At 30.7% G+C, this 17142-nt stretch overlaps 4 protein-coding genes across 4 annotated transcripts; 2 read left to right on the top strand and 2 right to left on the bottom strand.

Annotated features, from left to right (window-relative positions):
- The first annotated feature begins 905 nt into the window (after positions 1–905).
- On the top strand, positions 906–2692 carry EXP1 (expansin 1). The gene is made up of 3 exons (NM_001250921.2): positions 906–1088; positions 1313–1634; positions 2134–2692. The coding sequence occupies exons 1-3, from the start codon at positions 950–952 to the stop codon at positions 2438–2440; spliced, it is 768 nt and encodes a 255-aa protein (NP_001237850.2). The 5' UTR covers positions 906–949; the 3' UTR covers positions 2441–2692.
- Positions 2693–6587: 3895 nt separating this feature from the next.
- Positions 6588–7785, top strand: LOC106796602 (peroxidase 64). Its single transcript, XM_014769431.2, has 3 exons — positions 6588–6791; positions 6986–7174; positions 7350–7785. Exons 1-3 carry the CDS (start codon positions 6588–6590, stop codon positions 7557–7559), a joined length of 603 nt encoding a protein of 200 aa, XP_014624917.1. The 3' UTR covers positions 7560–7785.
- An 83-nt stretch (positions 7786–7868) lies between these two features.
- On the bottom strand, positions 7869–10332 carry LOC100790505 (UPF0496 protein At1g20180). Its single transcript, XM_003549423.5, has 2 exons — positions 10157–10332; positions 7869–9741 (listed from the first exon to the last, which is right to left on the bottom strand). The coding sequence occupies exons 1-2, from the start codon at positions 10206–10208 to the stop codon at positions 8648–8650; spliced, it is 1146 nt and encodes a 381-aa protein (XP_003549471.2). The 5' UTR covers positions 10209–10332; the 3' UTR covers positions 7869–8647.
- A 3974-nt stretch (positions 10333–14306) lies between these two features.
- On the bottom strand, positions 14307–16881 carry LOC100779140 (putative cinnamyl alcohol dehydrogenase). The gene is made up of 5 exons (NM_001255475.3): positions 16650–16881; positions 16346–16573; positions 15673–15961; positions 14959–15112; positions 14307–14633 (listed from the first exon to the last, which is right to left on the bottom strand). Exons 1-5 carry the CDS (start codon positions 16856–16858, stop codon positions 14425–14427), a joined length of 1089 nt encoding a protein of 362 aa, NP_001242404.2. The 5' UTR covers positions 16859–16881; the 3' UTR covers positions 14307–14424.
- Positions 16882–17142: the final 261 nt, after the last annotated feature.

The raw sequence follows: 17142 nt of genomic DNA, 5'->3' as shown, positions 1-17142 counted from the left end.
ATACTTTAAAGGTAAAAGTAATTTCATTGAAGAGTCATAATCTTTATTTATTTTTTATTATACTTTTATCCATTAAATTTATATTAGAATACGTACAACATTTCTAATTTCAAGTTGTTGACTGTAACTCCCATGGTAAACTTCCTTAAACCTTTTAGTCTGTCTTTCTTTTTTCCTGCTCTTTCCTTTCTGATTGCTTGACGGTGCTGTTATTATAGCATAGCATTGCTTGGTTAGATCAAACTTATAATTTATTAATACTCCACTTAAAAAACGAGAAAATTTTGGTGTCTAATGGACAACTAGATAATTTATTTACTTGTGAAGATTTAGATGTCAAATATCCCATGTGTTATCAGATTGAATCAACGGCGATTAATTGAGCTGCTAGCTACCGGACAACTGACAATCTGTATAGCCAAAATGGAACATGTGGATGTAGCTCAGAAAAAACGACACTGTCATCATTTCCATGTGACCCATCTTACACCGTTTGTTCCATTTGATAAAACCATTTTATCCACAAATAGAGTTACAAACCATGAGATCCATGTGTAGTAGACATTGGGATCTGAGAGAAGCTAAAATAATAAATAAAAAATAGAGTACCAAATGGGCTTGTGGGTTTTGAAACATTCACGGCTCTTATGTTGGGATGGGCATGTGGGTGGGTGGGAAGGGACCTACAAGGGAAAATACTGAAGAGAACGTGGGAATGATTGAATGATGTTCAGACTTGCACAGATAAATAATAAAAATTGTTTCTTGAGTTCTCTCGTCTTGCAGAATCTCACATGTGCCATCGTTGCCTTAGCTAGTCTAGTAGTCCCTTATTTAAACACATAGCTTCTGTACTTTGGAAATGACAATAATTGCAAAAACAAATTCTAGTCATATCATATATCCTTCAACCTCTCATCATTAGGCATTCAGCAAGCAAGAAAAAAAAATGGGCAAAATCATGCTTGTTTTGGGTAGCCTCATTGGATTATGCTGTTTCACAATCACTACCTATGCCTTCTCACCTTCTGGATGGACCAATGCCCATGCCACTTTTTATGGGGGTAGTGATGCTTCAGGAACTATGGGTAAGCCATTCAGACTTAACCTTTTAACACTATATTCTTTTTCTTTTTTTTCTTTTTAAATTTAATCGGAGTTCTTAATAGATTAGTTAAGAAATAAAAAATATGTTTAATAGGAGGTGTAAAATTATGTTTTTCATAACTTTACAGTAAATATTTTTTTAAAATTTTTTTTTACCCTACTACTCTTCCAACATTGAATTTATTTTTTGTGTGTATGAGTGCAGGGGGAGCTTGTGGGTATGGGAATCTGTATGCAACTGGGTATGGAACTAGAACTGCAGCTTTAAGCACTGCCTTATTTAATGATGGAGCTTCCTGTGGTCAGTGCTACAAAATTATATGTGATTACAAATCAGACTCTAGATGGTGCATCAAAGGAAGATCTGTAACCGTAACTGCCACAAACTTTTGCCCTCCCAATTTCGCCCTTCCTAACAACAATGGAGGCTGGTGCAACCCACCACTCAAGCATTTTGATATGGCCCAACCCGCTTGGGAAAAGATTGGTATTTACAGAGGAGGGATCGTCCCCGTGCTATTTCAAAGGTTTGAATACATTCTCTTTCTCTACCTTACTAATACTATTATATAACATTCTTAGCATAACAGTCTAGTAGTGGTGAAGAGTTTGACTAGTTTACAGGAGATCTTAGTTCTAATTTCATTGTTGTCGTCATACACTAGGAAAAAAAAATAACAATATTAATATTGCCGACCTTGTGTGCATTTACATGCTCCTTCCTATTTTAATTATAAGTAAAAATAGAAAACATACTTCACACTTATTATTAAGAAAATCAATTAACAGCATTAAATTATTTTATTTTTAATTAAAAAATAAATATTTTTCTTAAACTATCCATCATTAAAACCTTGATATTAAATATAAATTTTTGCAGTCTTATTAAATAAAAAGTATTTTGGGAAAATTTTATTAAATGAGATGTAAATAATTGAAATTTATTTATATTTAAAAGAATAAGAAATTCTTGTTACTTATATTAGAGACAGCAAGAAGTAACATTTTTATCAATTATTGTTACAGGGTTCCATGCAAAAAGCATGGAGGGGTTAGGTTCAGTGTGAATGGGAGGGACTACTTTGAGCTAGTATTGATCAGCAATGTGGGGGGTGCTGGATCCATCCAATCAGTGTTCATTAAAGGCTCAAAAACTGGATGGATGGCAATGTCAAGAAATTGGGGTTCTAATTGGCAATCCAATGCGTATTTGAATGGTCAATCTTTGTCCTTCAGGGTCACCACCACTGATGGAGAGACCAGAGTTTTCCAAGATATTGTTCCAGCAAGTTGGACATTCGGCCAAACTTTCTCTAGCCCAGTTCAGTTCTAAGCTGATTACAGATAAACCAACCAACGGCTGAGGCGTGCTTTTTTATTTTATTACTGGAGCTGCCCGCCACCCTTCTTCTGGTTTTGATTATTCCCATCAACTCCAAGCCCTCTATCAAGGCATAAATTGTTATCAATAATAACAATCAATCACCATCATATCATCATAAGCTTGTATATCAAATAAACATCTTTCAAGTTTAAATTAATTTATACTATAAATTGTTGTAATATCATTATAGTTGAAGTTCAAGCTGTGCCGCGGGAGTTGGGAAAGTATTAATTCCCTAAATTTTGTGATGTTGTCACTGTTGTGAATTAATTATGTTTTATTCTTAGAAAATATATTTTTAAGAGAAAGAGGAAATGTATTATAGGGAGAAATTTCTAAAACTTTTATTGCTCATATACATAGCAAAGTGTTACAAAAATTTCAAATACTAACATTAATCACACGGCTAACAACTTAAATCTAAATGATAATTAAGAATAATCAAGATATGAATGGTTCTAAATTGTGATTATTTATTTGCTTCTTATACCATCTTTGAATAAATAATGTGAGAAGTACTCAATTCTAAAAGTTAACTCAAGAGGTGAGGATTATTCCTCATTTATATATTATAATTTATCTTTATTTTTAACAAATTTGAATATTTTCCAATAAAGATAACAATTTTTTTTAAAACTCTTTGATCGAAAAACACTCGATCATAAGTCATATGGTTTATAAATCACTGTGAATAAGCTAAAGCTGCTTTTATAGAGTTGTTGGTCGTAAAACATGTCATTGTTCATGTTTTTGTTGATCCCCAACAACCTTGGCCTCTACTTGTTGATGAAACTTGCATATCTTCTCCATATGTCATAATCATCCCACTTGTAGCATTTTGCATCAGGCCTCTACCAACTTGTCCTTTATAGATGATTAGCATTTTCAGTAATAACTAATAAGTACATGGTGGAAAAGCTAACTATTATTATTGCTTTGGTCGTTATTTTAAAAATCTTTTACTCGTTCTTGTTTTTTTCACCTCATTTTGGCATGGAAGCATCCTTCATAGTTTTTTCTTGTTTCGTAAGCCCTCTATGCTCAAGTGCTTGTAATGCATGTAACACTTCGAATCCTTTCATCTTCTTCTGCATATTCTTCCTTCAAATGATCCCAAATTGATTTTGTTGTTTTGATAGTGATGATTATGGTGAAAATAATTTGTGAAACACCAACAAATATACATGTTTTTGTCTTTGTCTTTTCTTTTTCTTTTTGAATTTTTACCTGGACCAAGGTGGGATTGTCAGTAGTGCAGGAACATCGTAATCCTCTTCTGCAACTTCCCGAAGATCTAAAGTCTCTTAAGTATGACTCCAAAGATCATAGCTTTTGCCATCAAAGAACAACTTGTAAAAAACTTACTTTGACTTCTATCTTCTCAAGTCTGTAAGAAGATAACTTTGACACCAATTATTGATTTTTTATGCAAAAAATATATTTCAAAAGAAGAAGAGTATAGTAACAGATGTATTATATGTAGGATTTCATAGAACTTTTATTCATTAACTTTGTATATAGAAAAAATGTAACAAAATTCAAATATTAATATTACTTTAATCTTAAAAAATCAAATCACTAACCTGCTAAAGTAAATGATAAGAATAATTTTTTTTGACTAATAACAACCACACACCATGGCTAAAATTAGTCTTTAACACCTAGAAAAAAATAATTCTAAGAACAATATCTTATCCTTATCTAAATACAATAATATTCTAAAATTTTGAACTATAATAACATTTAATTTCTAAAAACTAAGTTATTCAAATTCAAATTATACATCTATATATTTTCAACAAATTCCCTCAAGCTTTTGAAATCAGAAAAAAATTTGAGAGAGTTTACTAGAAAACAAAACTTGTTAGAACATTTCTATTGAAGATGCATGCTTATATATGTTGCTTAACTTTAAATAATATTGTTTAATTTATTTTACTAAAACAAATGACATAATATTTTTAGCATAAATAATCATTGTTTAATAAATATATACCATGAATAATATTTTTAAAGTATTTTAAGGTTTATAAAATTAAATTAATCACTCATTTTAATAATTTTAGCATTAAAATATATTTATGTATATAATGTTTAAAACATGAGATAGATGACAGTGTTGCTAATATAAACAATCATCGTTTAACAAATTTATATCATAAATAATATTTTTTAAGTATGGTAGGACTTATAAAATTAAATTAATCACTTATTTTAACAATCTCAACATTAAAATAAATTTTTATATATAATCTTTAAAACTACATAAAATTAATATATCTATAAAATTAAAATAAATAAGTATAGATTATAGATACTCTTAAATGTAACAAGATGCTGGTAGAGCTGGCAGAGAATCTAAGTGTGATAAGCACATGACAGGAGTTAATAAAGTGAGAGACACGACATTAGCTGGCACCCTGGCAACTGATGTCTCACAAAAGTACCGCAACGGGAAAGTGACACTTGTTAATTAGTTGTTGTTAAGTTTACCCTTTCAGACTCATCAGTTAACTTGAGCGAAGAATGAAGATGTGATCATACCTACTTACGTACCAATATCTATCTCACTTCAAATCAATCTTCACCGAAATTACGATAAATATCAGTAAAAAAACTTTATAGATTTAAATTGCTTACAGCTTCAAGAATATAAGCTCTCTGCTATAGCAATAGAAGCATCATATATTAATTAGTTAACAGTCTAACTATTGGTTGAACTGAGTGCCTGATAAAAAAAATAAAAAAATTGAAGCATCATTAATGTCATAATGTGCCTTCTACATGTCAAATTTTACCAATGATAATTGACAGACATATAGCTAGGCTGTGTCATAACGTGCCCTCCTTCTAAGACTTGCAGCGGTTTGATCTGCACTTCAAGTAGAAGTATATTAATGATGGTGTGTTAGGCATTAAATCAATAATTTTAATCTTCTCGGTTCTCTTACAGCTGATGGTTCAAGTTTCAGTTCATAGTTTGATTCTATCCAAATGGAATAATACTGTATTGGTTTGAAGCCAAACCCACCTAACCTCTCATTTTGGGATCAATATGTTTGTTCAACCGAAGACCCCTTTCCGGTTACACATTTCTAATTGGAATGCAAGCAAGTAAAATTGTAGCGCAATATTCCCAAAATAAACTCGTTTTTGTTAGAAAGCAAAATATTATTTATAATGCCTTGAAAAAATGTATTGAACTATGATTAAGACAAGATGCCCCGTATTTGTTGAAGCAAAACCACCAACCCTTCATTTCAAGGGTCCACCGAACACCCATATTTGCGCTGCCTTTCTAATTGGGACTCAAGCAAGAAAAACTTTAGACTTGGCAATATTCCTAAAATAAACTCGTTTTGTTAAAAATATATATCATTATGCTATTTATAATTATAAGGGAATCGGGTCAAGTAATATATAGCAAGAATGCAACTTTTATTGTCATAAAAAAGAAAAGAAAATACAGGAAGGGCAGCTAACGTTTGGGAATCTAACCAATAGACAATTCCATCTTTTAATTAAATGTCAATAATTTCACTTACTTAATTAATTTGTTTGTATTCAGCATTTAATTCATGAGAGGAAAAGAGGAATTTAATTTAGAATAAATTCTAAACTATTCTTTCAAAGTTAAGGTGTCATTGCATTAATTCTTAACTTATTTTGATCTCTAGATTTTAATTTTTGAATAACATATTTTCATCTTTAGATGTAGGAAAATTAAATTGAACTCATCAAAATACACGTACCATTAAATTAAATACTAAACTTACTAAATAGTAGTATTGGAAAAATTCGTCACTATATTGAAAATATGCAACTTTAGAAATAAACGTCAAAGGGGAAGAGGTAGCCAAAATTTGAGTTCCATATGTTTGGGATTTTGCTTTTGTATTACTGTTTGCTTTTAAAAGCAACTGTACCACATGCAAATTTCTTTTTATTTAATAGAAGATGCTTGAAAACACTGCTCGACTAACAGGGTCGTAGATCAACATATATGCTTAACAACCATACACTCGTAACAACTCCAAGTTTCCCGTGTCACCGCCTCGTCTCTACAAATACCATTCTCGTTAATGTGAATAGAAATATGGCAGCTATTGCTACAGTTATTATGCTCATAACTATGTCCCTGGCTTCTCTTGTGAGTGCACTAAATGTAAATTACTATGAAAATACGTGCCCCCATAATGTAGATTCCATTGTAGCTGCTGCTGTTCACAAAGCAACCATGAATGACAGAACTGTCCCAGCTGCTCTCCTTCGGATGCATTTTCATGATTGCTTCATAAGGGTATGCAACTTTTTGCTTGTCCTAAATTCAAAAAATATTCATATGGGGCAATGCAAGTAACATGCCTTTGCGTGTTAGTTCAATTTATTTTGAAAAACTAATCCTCTTCAAAACATGCATGCACTAACATCGTAGTAGTTAAAGTGGATACGTATAAAACTGATCATATATTTACTCTTTAATTTTTATGTAAGGGTTGTGATGCCTCTGTACTTCTGGAATCAAAAGGTAAGAATAAAGCAGAAAAGGATGGACCTCCTAACATTTCTTTGCATGCATTCTATGTCATTGACAATGCTAAGAAAGCAGTGGAAGCCGTTTTCCCCGGGATCGTATCTTGTGCTGATATTTTGGCTCTTGCTGCTAGGGATGCTGTTGCCCTTGTTAGTGTCTCAAACAATTGCATATAATTTAATATAATTATATAGTAATCATAATTGTATTTAATTATTATTTTGAGATACTTTTTTGTCAATCCCTCTGCAACAAAACCATTTAGAATCTTAGATAAAATTAATATTAGAAATTTATTTACTTATTGCCTTTGTGTGGATTTAGTCCGGAGGACCCACTTGGGATGTGACAAAAGGAAGAAAGGATGGAAGAATATCAAAGGCCACTGAAACCAGACAACTGCCGGCTCCCACCTTCAACATCTCCCAATTACAACAAAGCTTCTTCCAAAGAGGCCTTTCCTTGGAAGATCTTGTGGCCCTCTCAGGTACTATTGAAAATTTTAAATTACGAATTCAATTGCAAAAGATCTAATAATGAAAATGAACATGTTAAGTTCTGCATTTACAGCCACTTATCATGATTTCATATATATTTGCTTAATCAATTCCTAACATCCTATTTCTTAAACAGAAATGAAGTTTCCATTAGTAAAATAACCATTGCACATAAATATTTTAATATATATATATGTGTGTTTTAGATTTTACATTTAATATATTCAAAAAAAAGCTAAAAAAATAATTTATTAAATTATAAGTATCCAGTAAAATTAATTGTTGAAGTAATTATTTGTTTAAAAATATAGAAAAACAATAAAATAACAATTTATTTAAAAAAGAATAAAAAGAAATTTAATAAATATATGTATGCATGTTTTATAGTCAAATGTGCGTTAATATATAATAATTTATATATTTAAATATAAAGTTATACCTCTTATATATTAATTAATATATAAATCATTAATTTTCTCATTAACTCCTTTACTTTTGCTCCTGTTAGATGAGGCTAAATGCCTAAATCCACTGTCAAAAGCAGGAAAATCATGACAAAACAGTATTCTTTAAAAAAAAATCTTGTTTTTTGGGGAGGGGAGTGTTCATGAAATATTCTTGGATGGATAGATAAGGCAACTTCGGATTGTAAGACGACAACTAATTTTATTGCGTGTTACTATATATCGAAATAAATAATTATTTTCTCAGTTTTTTAGAAGAAAAAAAACGACAATTTAGTTTTCTAAAATTAATCTGTACAGTAAGTGCACTTAACCAACAGATCAATGTATGTACAACAGAAACTGACAGTATGACAAAAAATTAGAATAAGAAAAACATGTACATGTTACGAACCTTAGATTTTTTGTGCTACCTTAATTTGTACAGACATGTGTGTGTATATATATATATACTAGTATATGCTATATGGTCTAGGAAAATTGAGGGAAAGCCCTCATCATCAAATTCAAAAGCAAATTAATTGGCATAAAGAGAAGGAAGAGCCATCCTGCTTGTGAAATTGAACCTTCCCCCATGTGTGCTGTGGACTTAACTAACTCATGTGCCTTTTTGAACATTTTGCTATATAGAATGAAGAAGGAATATAATGTGTTGTTTTTTTCAATGTTTTACTTTTTTGTCCGTAATTTGTTGCACAACAAGCCTCCTTGATCTGTTTGTGGTGAGAAAGCACAAGTAGATATGCCCCTCCAGCTCTTCCAACTGCTCCAGAAAGCTAGACTCATGCTCATGAAAATCCCTCATAACCTGCTTCAGTAGTATCTCACTCTTCCCATTCCTCACACAAACCTCAGCAACCACTTTCCTATGCTCCACTTCATCGTTCAACCTCTTCACCATCCTACTCATTGTGTCCAAATCATTGATCAGAACATAAACCCCTTTTGCAGCCAAATCAAGTTGCTCACACAGCCTCTCTTCACAATTATTATTATTATTATTAGAGCTAATTGACATAAACCTTTGACGACCCTTCTTCACGAACAAACCAACCAACCCACCCACGATACTAGGCGCAGCCACCAACCCTACAATGCTATGAAAAGCAAACACCAACAAAGCAACAAGAACCACACTATGAGAAGTAATAAGAGCAATCCCCGCAACCTTCTTGCAAACCCTCTTTAATGTCAACCTCCTTCGAATTTCCTTACTCGTTGATTTCAGTCTTTTCAAGAGTTCCACGTATCTGTCATGAATGTCACGGAACTTCACGCTGCTAATAGCAACGGACAAAGGGTTGTTTTGCAGAGCAAAGGAAGCGAGCTCTCTATAGATTACACCCTTGGTGTCATCATCATCAAGCACCGTTTTGCTTAGCTTAACAATTCTCGTGATTCGTCGATAAGAAAGTCGCATTGAATGGATGGCTTCAAGGATTGTGTCACAACAACGACACGCTTCTAAGCTGGCTTCGAAGTAGTCCACAAGAAGATGATGAAGCTTCAATCTCTGTGTTATGTTTGCTATCATCTCTTGCCGTGGCTCTAGTAAATACTCCGTGAGTTGCATGCACAAAGGAATTGAAGAAGAAGAAGAAGAAGTTAGCATTTTGGTGCTTGTCTTTCCAATCCCCCCTTGTGCTTTGTTGCATATTTCGATGTAAGACTTTGTTCTGAACGCTTCCAAATATTCTTCATTCACGCTTTGCTTCTTACACAATCTATCTTCCTCACATTCCTTCCGTGATCTACCTGTTTATATAATTTGCATAACAAAAAGGGAACAAATTCATTATTAGCTAGCTAACTAATTATTGGAGCAAATTATGTGGATAATATTACTTTACCAATGAAATCAAGCATTTAATTGACAAAAACAAAAGGAAAGCAAACAACAGAAGCTTAAATTAATGATTAATTAATTAATGCTTCCAACATACCTCAAAATAATGCAAAATATATCTGAGCACATTAATTAATGCAATTGATCATGACGGGAAAGAGGAGCTAAAGTATGAACTATATGTTATAAGAAAGATGTTTCTTATGTTATATTTTATGTATAATAACTCCCACGTTCTGTTCAAACTGTTAAATTTGCTTAACTGTTTTTATGTTATATGAATTGAAGGAAGAGAGGAGTTGAGAAGAAATTAAATAAACTTGCCTGTTGTTCTTCGTAGAGAACAAAGCCACCCCGTACATGTCATATCGCGCATATATAAAGAAGAAATCAATGAGAGATCTAATTCTGTGTTGTTGTGTGGACTCGAAATCTAATTAACTGAATGAAGGAATTATGGCACCGAAATATATATATATATATATATAGAGAGAGAGAGAGAGAGAGGTGTTTTGTATTGCTTGATTGGGGAGAAGTTAAGAAGAAAAGGAGAAGGAATCTAGTTGGCAGTTAGCTCTACCACAAATGGTTAATTGAATGGCTTTGCTCACACGTTAGCGTACCTCACACATTGTGTTTTCTCACGTCAACACCAGGCAGCTCCTACCATAAGCTTAATCTATCCATTTTCATTCTATTCCCACGCAAATTCAATTCGTTAGAGAAATCAGTATTTGTTCCATGTGAAAAAATTTATATTTTAGGATATATATTTTGTTCTATGACGAGTTTTTTTTATCATTATCGTTTTACTCATAATATAAAACATGTTGGTATATAAAAAGAACAACAATTCTTAAGATAATAAACAAAAATCAATCATTTCATGAGGTTAACTCAATACACATTACTTAAGAAATTTTTTCTATATTAAATTAAATTCATATTCATTTAAAAAAAAATCCTTTGAACTCCGTTTTCAAATATAATTAACTTCTAAGAACAGCCTTTTGTCAAAATTCTGCCAAATTGTCGCCTAAATTTATTTATAAATTTAATTGTTTGAACTTTGAAAGGGTCATGTGGTTAATTATTGCTTAGTACTCCAGTTATTTCGTGTGGGTAGGGTTCTGAATTGAAGGAGGCGTTAAGGTTTGCATAAATAGATAAATAGATTGTGGATAAATTTCGAAAAATGGTGTTTGCTAGCGAGTAATTGATAATTGATAACGAACGCGCTTGTGTGTAAGATATGGAGCACAGGTGGCGCAAAAGCAAGATACTAACGTGGGGTCCTATGATTGTCATTGGATATATATCTGTTTGCCACGTGGGCACGGTAATGATTGCAGATGTTACGTAGCAGCTTGATGATGGAGGTAAGAGATTCTTCTAAATTGAATAATCCAATCATCATTCATCACAAATATTCATCTGATTAAACTCAGACCATGAATAACAACCCATACTCGTGCAACCGATGTCCCTTCCCTGGTTTTTGTTTGAAAAAATAATTGCTTTTTTTTCAGAATAAAATCTTAAAAATTAACAATTAAACAAATGATTGCTTTTTTTTTTAATTGCGTCTTCTTATATTATATCAAACTAAAAAGTATTTACTATCAACCATTCACACAAGGAGTTACTTGTATTATTTTAACAAGCCATTCAAGGTTTAAATCCTAATTCAACGTTAGATATAAAATAAATTATGTTAAAAAAAATACACACCTTGTGAAAGTCATCATTTTTTAATTACCAGAATTACTTCGTAATGAGAAGAAAAAAAACTAAAAATTGTTTTTTCCTTAGATAAGATAAATTTTAATATTATTATAGGGCTATAGGGTGTATTTCACACCTTACTTTAATAACATAAATTATTTGACTAATTTATAAATTGGCTTCACCAAAATAAACTTTTTTTAGGGTTCACCAAAATAACTAAATGTGTGTTTTTATATCATTTTATATTTTATATTCATCAACTAGCATATTAATTAATCTGATGAAACACCTTTATTTTTTTATTAAAAATGAAAAATTAATTCAATCAATTAACTTATAAAATTTTAACTTTCCAGTTAGTAGCTTTTGACATACTATAAATTACCAACTAACTTCTGAGTTTTAAGCTAATTTATGAGCTAATTTTGTTATAAACACTCAAAATCTTAATTAATTTTAGTTTTAATTTTAAATTTTGATGTCTTACATTAAATATTAAATACTAAACATTAAATATTAAATATTAAATATTTTGTTATTATCATATTACTAAACATGAAATACTAAGCATTAAATAATAAGTAATAAATATTAAACATGACACATTAAATATTAAACATAAAATGTTAAATACTAAATGTTGATTATAATATATATACTCTCAGCATATTTATATAAACAACCCAACTTTTCTACCTCGATCTTAGGTATAACTCAATTTATTTTTCCTACAATGAGTTTTTTTTTTTTTGTTAAGCAACCCATTAAGTTTTTTTTAATCATGTTATTGTTATCTCAATCACGTACTTTTCATTTAAAAGGCTCCAATCCAAAATTTTATCTAAGGAAATCAAGTACAATATCAACTAACAATTTGTTGATAAACAATGATTAAATAATTCACATTGCAGATGCTCTGAGACTACGTCTACTTAATTGACACTTAAGTTATAAATTATAATTTTAAATATTATTAAACTTGAGGGTATTTATTATATTACGTTGAAAAATACACACTTTCGTCCTTAAGTTGTTAGACGTCGACAATTAGCATGGAAAAATTAAAATTTTGTTGCACTTCTTATAAATTTGAAGACAAAATTTTAATTTTTTTATCTTTCGAGGACCTAGCTGTCAATGCCTAACAAATTCAAAAATAAAAATAAGTATTTATTATATTTTTTTCATCTTGTAACATGTAATCTTACCATCATTTAACAACTTATTTAATATTTCTATATATTTTAAAATTTTAAATTATCTTTTATTTTGATACTAAAATATATTTTTGTCTTAATTTTTATTACCTATATTTTAAGTTAATTCTTTTAGCAAACAATACCTCTTGAGCATTCATCAAATTACACATAACTCAACATTTTTTTTTGTTTTTACATTAACTCTCCTTTAAGTTTAAAACCATTACACTAATATTTTCTTATGTTTGAAAATATTACATACACCCATCAAACATTACACTAAAACTTCTATAAAGAAGGTGAAATTCATAATTAAAAAAGTAAGAAGTATTTCTTTAATTATATAAAATCTCATGAAGGATTTTTTTTCACAAAATAACAAAACCTCTTGGAGGTAATAGTACTAGTAATGGTTAAAATTTACTTTTTTCTCTCTCTTGAATTTGATATATATTTCCACTTAATCTTTTAAATTATTTATATGCATATGTCTTATAATTTCGAAATTTTATTTAGATTATAGATATGTGTATGTATGAATTGTAATACATGGATACTTTTTAATTTAAATTAAGTTTCTTCGCACTTCACAGCAATAGCTAAATAGATCTTTTTACTTATGTGAACGCAACTCAAAACCTTACACAACTGCCTAAATTCTTTATTGGTATTTAATAATAATACATCTTAATACATATAATTGAGAAACAATATGTTGATCTATCTAATAATACAACAATTATTTTAAAACTTGGTACGTAAATGAAGCGATTGAAAGCAAAAGCAATAATGTATATGATAATTAGCGGGTTCTTAATGATAATTGCCGTTGGTACTTAATGATTATTTTTTGGAAAGAGGCAGCTAATTTTTTTTATAGACCCCTTAGAAAGAGCTCGCTAATTATTATTAGTATCCATAATTCTAGATCATAAGTCCAACGGCAATTGGCAAGTATCCCATACTACTTAACGCCAAAAAAAGAAGAAGAAAGAACTGTATTTCTAGTTCTAGAATCCAAAATAAGCCTAATAGATAAGAGTTTTTTTTTTTTTTTAAGAGAATAGGTAATAGTTTTAATTGAAGGGAGAGTTGCTACTTTTCGTTCATGTCTTTAATTAATTGTTAAATATTTATTAGTGATGGTTGATAGGACTTATTGTTATTTAGATTTAAATCACCAAGCAATTACAAGTAGTTAAATAAGTACTTTTTTAGACAAATACTTTATAATATTAGAAATACGTTTAGTTTGATTCATTTTATTAATAAATAAAACGAAAGTACGAAACAAACATAATTGTTTTAATTATAAATTTTACTTAAATCCTAATAAATTAATTAAAGAATTTAATGTCTAAACAATGACAGTATAAAATAATTTTATTGTGTCATTTAATCACAAATTATCATTTTAATTACTTTAAAATAATTATTTTAAAAGTTAATAAAATTTATGATAAATGATAAATTTAATTAAATGAACTTAAAAAATATCTTAAATGCATAACCATTTTTCTCTTAATTCAAACTTAAACAGAAGATAATTGGGATAAATATATGACTTAGTGATCCAATTGCAGAGGTAAAATTACCGGTTTACTAAACAGTAGATATAGAAACAAGTAATGAATAGACGAAATTTGAATCAAATTGAAGGCTAGTTCAGTTGTTGTTGGAAGTGACAGCATTAGCAATATCAATGACGAAACGGTAGCGCACATCATTCTTAGCAAGGCGCTCCATAGCCTCGTTGATTTTGTCTGGTGTGATTAACTCAATGTCACTCGTTATATTGTACTTTGCACAAACCTCCAACATTTCCTGCGTCTCTTTTATTCCCCCTATGATCCCACCTTTCACTGATCTCTTGCCTGCATTTCACCAATAATGGTCATCAATCAAATCTGTTTTCATTTTTTTTAGATTTATATATCTTTTTCTTACTTAAAAAATAAGTTACTTTTATTTTATTATTTAAACTTTATTTTTTATCCAAATATTTGACATTATATTTGTCATTAAGTGAGACATGAAAAAATACTAGATACTTAAATGAAAAAATATATATTTTAGATATTTTAGATAATAAAATAAAAATGATTTATTTTCTAGATATAGAAAACATATTTAAGCTTCTTTTTTTAAAAAAACCAACCAACTAAACACAGGAAGGAAAATTAAGGTTATATAAGTTACCAAATATCAATGGGAAAGCAGGCAATTGTAAAGGCTTGTCTGGTGCACCCACGAGAAATAAGGTTCCATTGACTTTGAGCAATTCCAAAATAGGCAAGAGAGAGTGCTCTGCCGAAACAGTGTCCAATATGAAATCCATGCTTCTCCTTGCAGCCTGAGTGTCACAAGAGAAACCAAATCATGTCAAACCATATATTTTTTGGACCAGAAGCTATTCCGGAAGACAAAAAGGAAGTACAGTAAGCAACTCAGAATGCCGAAAGCAATAGCCCATTTCTAAATTGCCTTGGCCCATTATCCCAAAGCCCAAATCCATCTTACCATATATATCTTGGATCAGAAGCCCAACATATTTGAATCAGAATATTTTTCCATATTCATAAATATTACTTCCTTCCTCTCAAAAATAACAGTGATATTAGATTCCAATATTAATTTATATTAACAAAAAAAAAGATAATAATAATTTTATAAAATTCACCTTATATTATTATTAATTTATTTCTAGATTTTATAGTTTATCATTTATATATAAAAATATAAGTAAAAAAATAATTAATTAAGAAAAGAAAATGACAATTATATATATTGAAATAATTCTTTTTTGTTTTTACCCAACAATTATAATGAAACAGAGTTTAGAATGTTTTAACGTGAAATCTAGAGGTCAAACCCAAAAGAATGAAGGAATGTGAAATGTAGAGGATAAGAAACCTGTAATTGTTTAGGATTAGAGCTGAGAATGAAGTGATCAGCACCCAAACGCTGCTTAGCTTCTGGTTCTTTGGAGGGAGAAGTGCTGATGACGGTAACATGGTGGCCAAAAGCCTTGCCAAATTTAACAGCAATGTGTCCAAGGCCTCCCAGTCCAACCACCCCAATCCTCTTCCCCGCTGTTGCTACCAAATCGTGCTCTTTCAAAGGACTGAACACTGTTATTCCTGCGCATAGCAGAGGAGCCGCCGCATCCATTGGTAGGCTTGCCGGAATGTGTACCACATATCTACACATCCAATGAAAATATTTTTTCATAGACAAAGTTCAAAACCTTACTTTACTTATTTTAATACTGCCAAGCAGTGTAGTGGGGCTTGTATTGGTTGCCTTCAACCACCACCGCCATGCCTTTGAAAGCAACGTGAATTTCAAGATAATGTCTTCTTCAAAGTATCGATCAATTTCATTTATGGATAATAATATGGTACTCTAATAAAATACAGTATAAAAAAATTAACTACAAATATGTATTTAATTAGAATTATTTCACGTATATTTCAAAACAAGTAAAAGTATTGAAATGAGAAAAATGGTCTCAATAAAGAATTTGTACGGACAAAAGTTCAAAAAATTGACTTCAAATAATAGAGTGATGAATGAAGGAAGCAACCTGTAATCCGCGACAAAGATTTGGGAGTAGCCACCATAGGTGATGGTGCCATCCCAGAAGATTCCATTGTAGACAAATTGGAGGTCTTGGCAGTAGTTTTCCTGATCGGTCTTGCAGTGGTGACATTCCAAGCATGAAGCCGCCAAACAGCCCACACCCACTCTGTCTCCTTCCATGAACCCCTTCACATTGGTCCCAACCTTAGTTACCTCCCCAATGATCTCGTGTCTATAATAAACAGAATGAACATTAATTAGTTAGTTTGAGAGAGGAACATATAATACTAATGTAAATACTTAATTACCCGGGTACCACAGGGTACATAGTGATGCCCCATTCATTTTTAGCACAGTGGAGATCCGTGTGGCAGATCCCACAATAGAGGATCTTTATTGTCACATCGTTCACACCGTTCTGCCGTCTTTTGAAGCTGTAGGGGGTAATCTTGCCCGACGAATCATGAGCTGCCCACCCAGATACGCTCACTGTGTGATTCGCTCTGCTCTCAGCCATAACTAGAGAATTAATCAGACCCCAAATTAGACTTGCATCAACCTTCACATTTTATAGAGGGAAACAAAATAAACAATATTCCAATTCTTTTCCCAAAAAAAATTAAAAAATCTTAGCCCATTTCCTGCACCATGACATCTCTCTTGCGTGTTACGCATGCTCTTTGTTAATATTGGATATATCTAGTTAGTTAGGTTAGGACTTTGGAGTAGTTGTTACCCCAATATTTCATGTATTCTCTACTTATAAATTATTTTTGATATAATTTTTTAAAATAATTTTAT

The sequence above is a fragment of the Glycine max genome, chromosome 17 (assembly GCF_000004515.6).
Source record: "Glycine max cultivar Williams 82 chromosome 17, Glycine_max_v4.0, whole genome shotgun sequence".
Lineage (NCBI taxonomy): Eukaryota > Viridiplantae > Streptophyta > Magnoliopsida > Fabales > Fabaceae > Glycine > Glycine max.
Note: the sequence above shows the minus strand (reverse complement) of the source record. Positions and strands in the feature narration are given on the sequence as shown.

What these genes read in the sequence shown, in the direction of transcription:
- EXP1 (NM_001250921.2), top strand. Translation starts at nt 950, where the DNA reads ATGGGCAAAATCATGCTTGTTTTGGGTAGCCTCATTGGATTATGCTGT. An exon ending in TGATGCTTCAGGAACTATGG is followed by an intron (nt 1,089 to 1,312) that starts GTAAGCCATTCA and finishes GTATGAGTGCAG; the next exon opens with GGGGAGCTTGTGGGTATGGG. An exon ending in GTCCCCGTGCTATTTCAAAG is followed by an intron (nt 1,635 to 2,133) that starts GTTTGAATACAT and finishes TTATTGTTACAG; the next exon opens with GGTTCCATGCAAAAAGCATG.
- LOC106796602 (XM_014769431.2), top strand. Translation starts at nt 6,588, where the DNA reads ATGGCAGCTATTGCTACAGTTATTATGCTCATAACTATGTCCCTGGCT. An exon ending in TTCATGATTGCTTCATAAGG is followed by an intron (nt 6,792 to 6,985) that starts GTATGCAACTTT and finishes TTTTTATGTAAG; the next exon opens with GGTTGTGATGCCTCTGTACT. An exon ending in CTAGGGATGCTGTTGCCCTT is followed by an intron (nt 7,175 to 7,349) that starts GTTAGTGTCTCA and finishes GTGTGGATTTAG; the next exon opens with TCCGGAGGACCCACTTGGGA.
- LOC100790505 (XM_003549423.5), bottom strand. Translation starts at nt 10,208, where the DNA reads ATGCGCGATATGACATGTACGGGGTGGCTTTGTTCTCTACGAAGAACA. An exon ending in TTCTCTACGAAGAACAACAG is followed by an intron (nt 9,742 to 10,156) that starts GCAAGTTTATTT and finishes TTATATAAACAG; the next exon opens with GTAGATCACGGAAGGAATGT.
- LOC100779140 (NM_001255475.3), bottom strand. Translation starts at nt 16,858, where the DNA reads ATGGCTGAGAGCAGAGCGAATCACACAGTGAGCGTATCTGGGTGGGCA. An exon ending in CTAATCCTAAACAATTACAG is followed by an intron (nt 15,113 to 15,672) that starts GTTTCTTATCCT and finishes TGTGACACTCAG; the next exon opens with GCTGCAAGGAGAAGCATGGA. An exon ending in TGCTTTCCCATTGATATTTG is followed by an intron (nt 14,634 to 14,958) that starts GTAACTTATATA and finishes GGTGAAATGCAG; the next exon opens with GCAAGAGATCAGTGAAAGGT.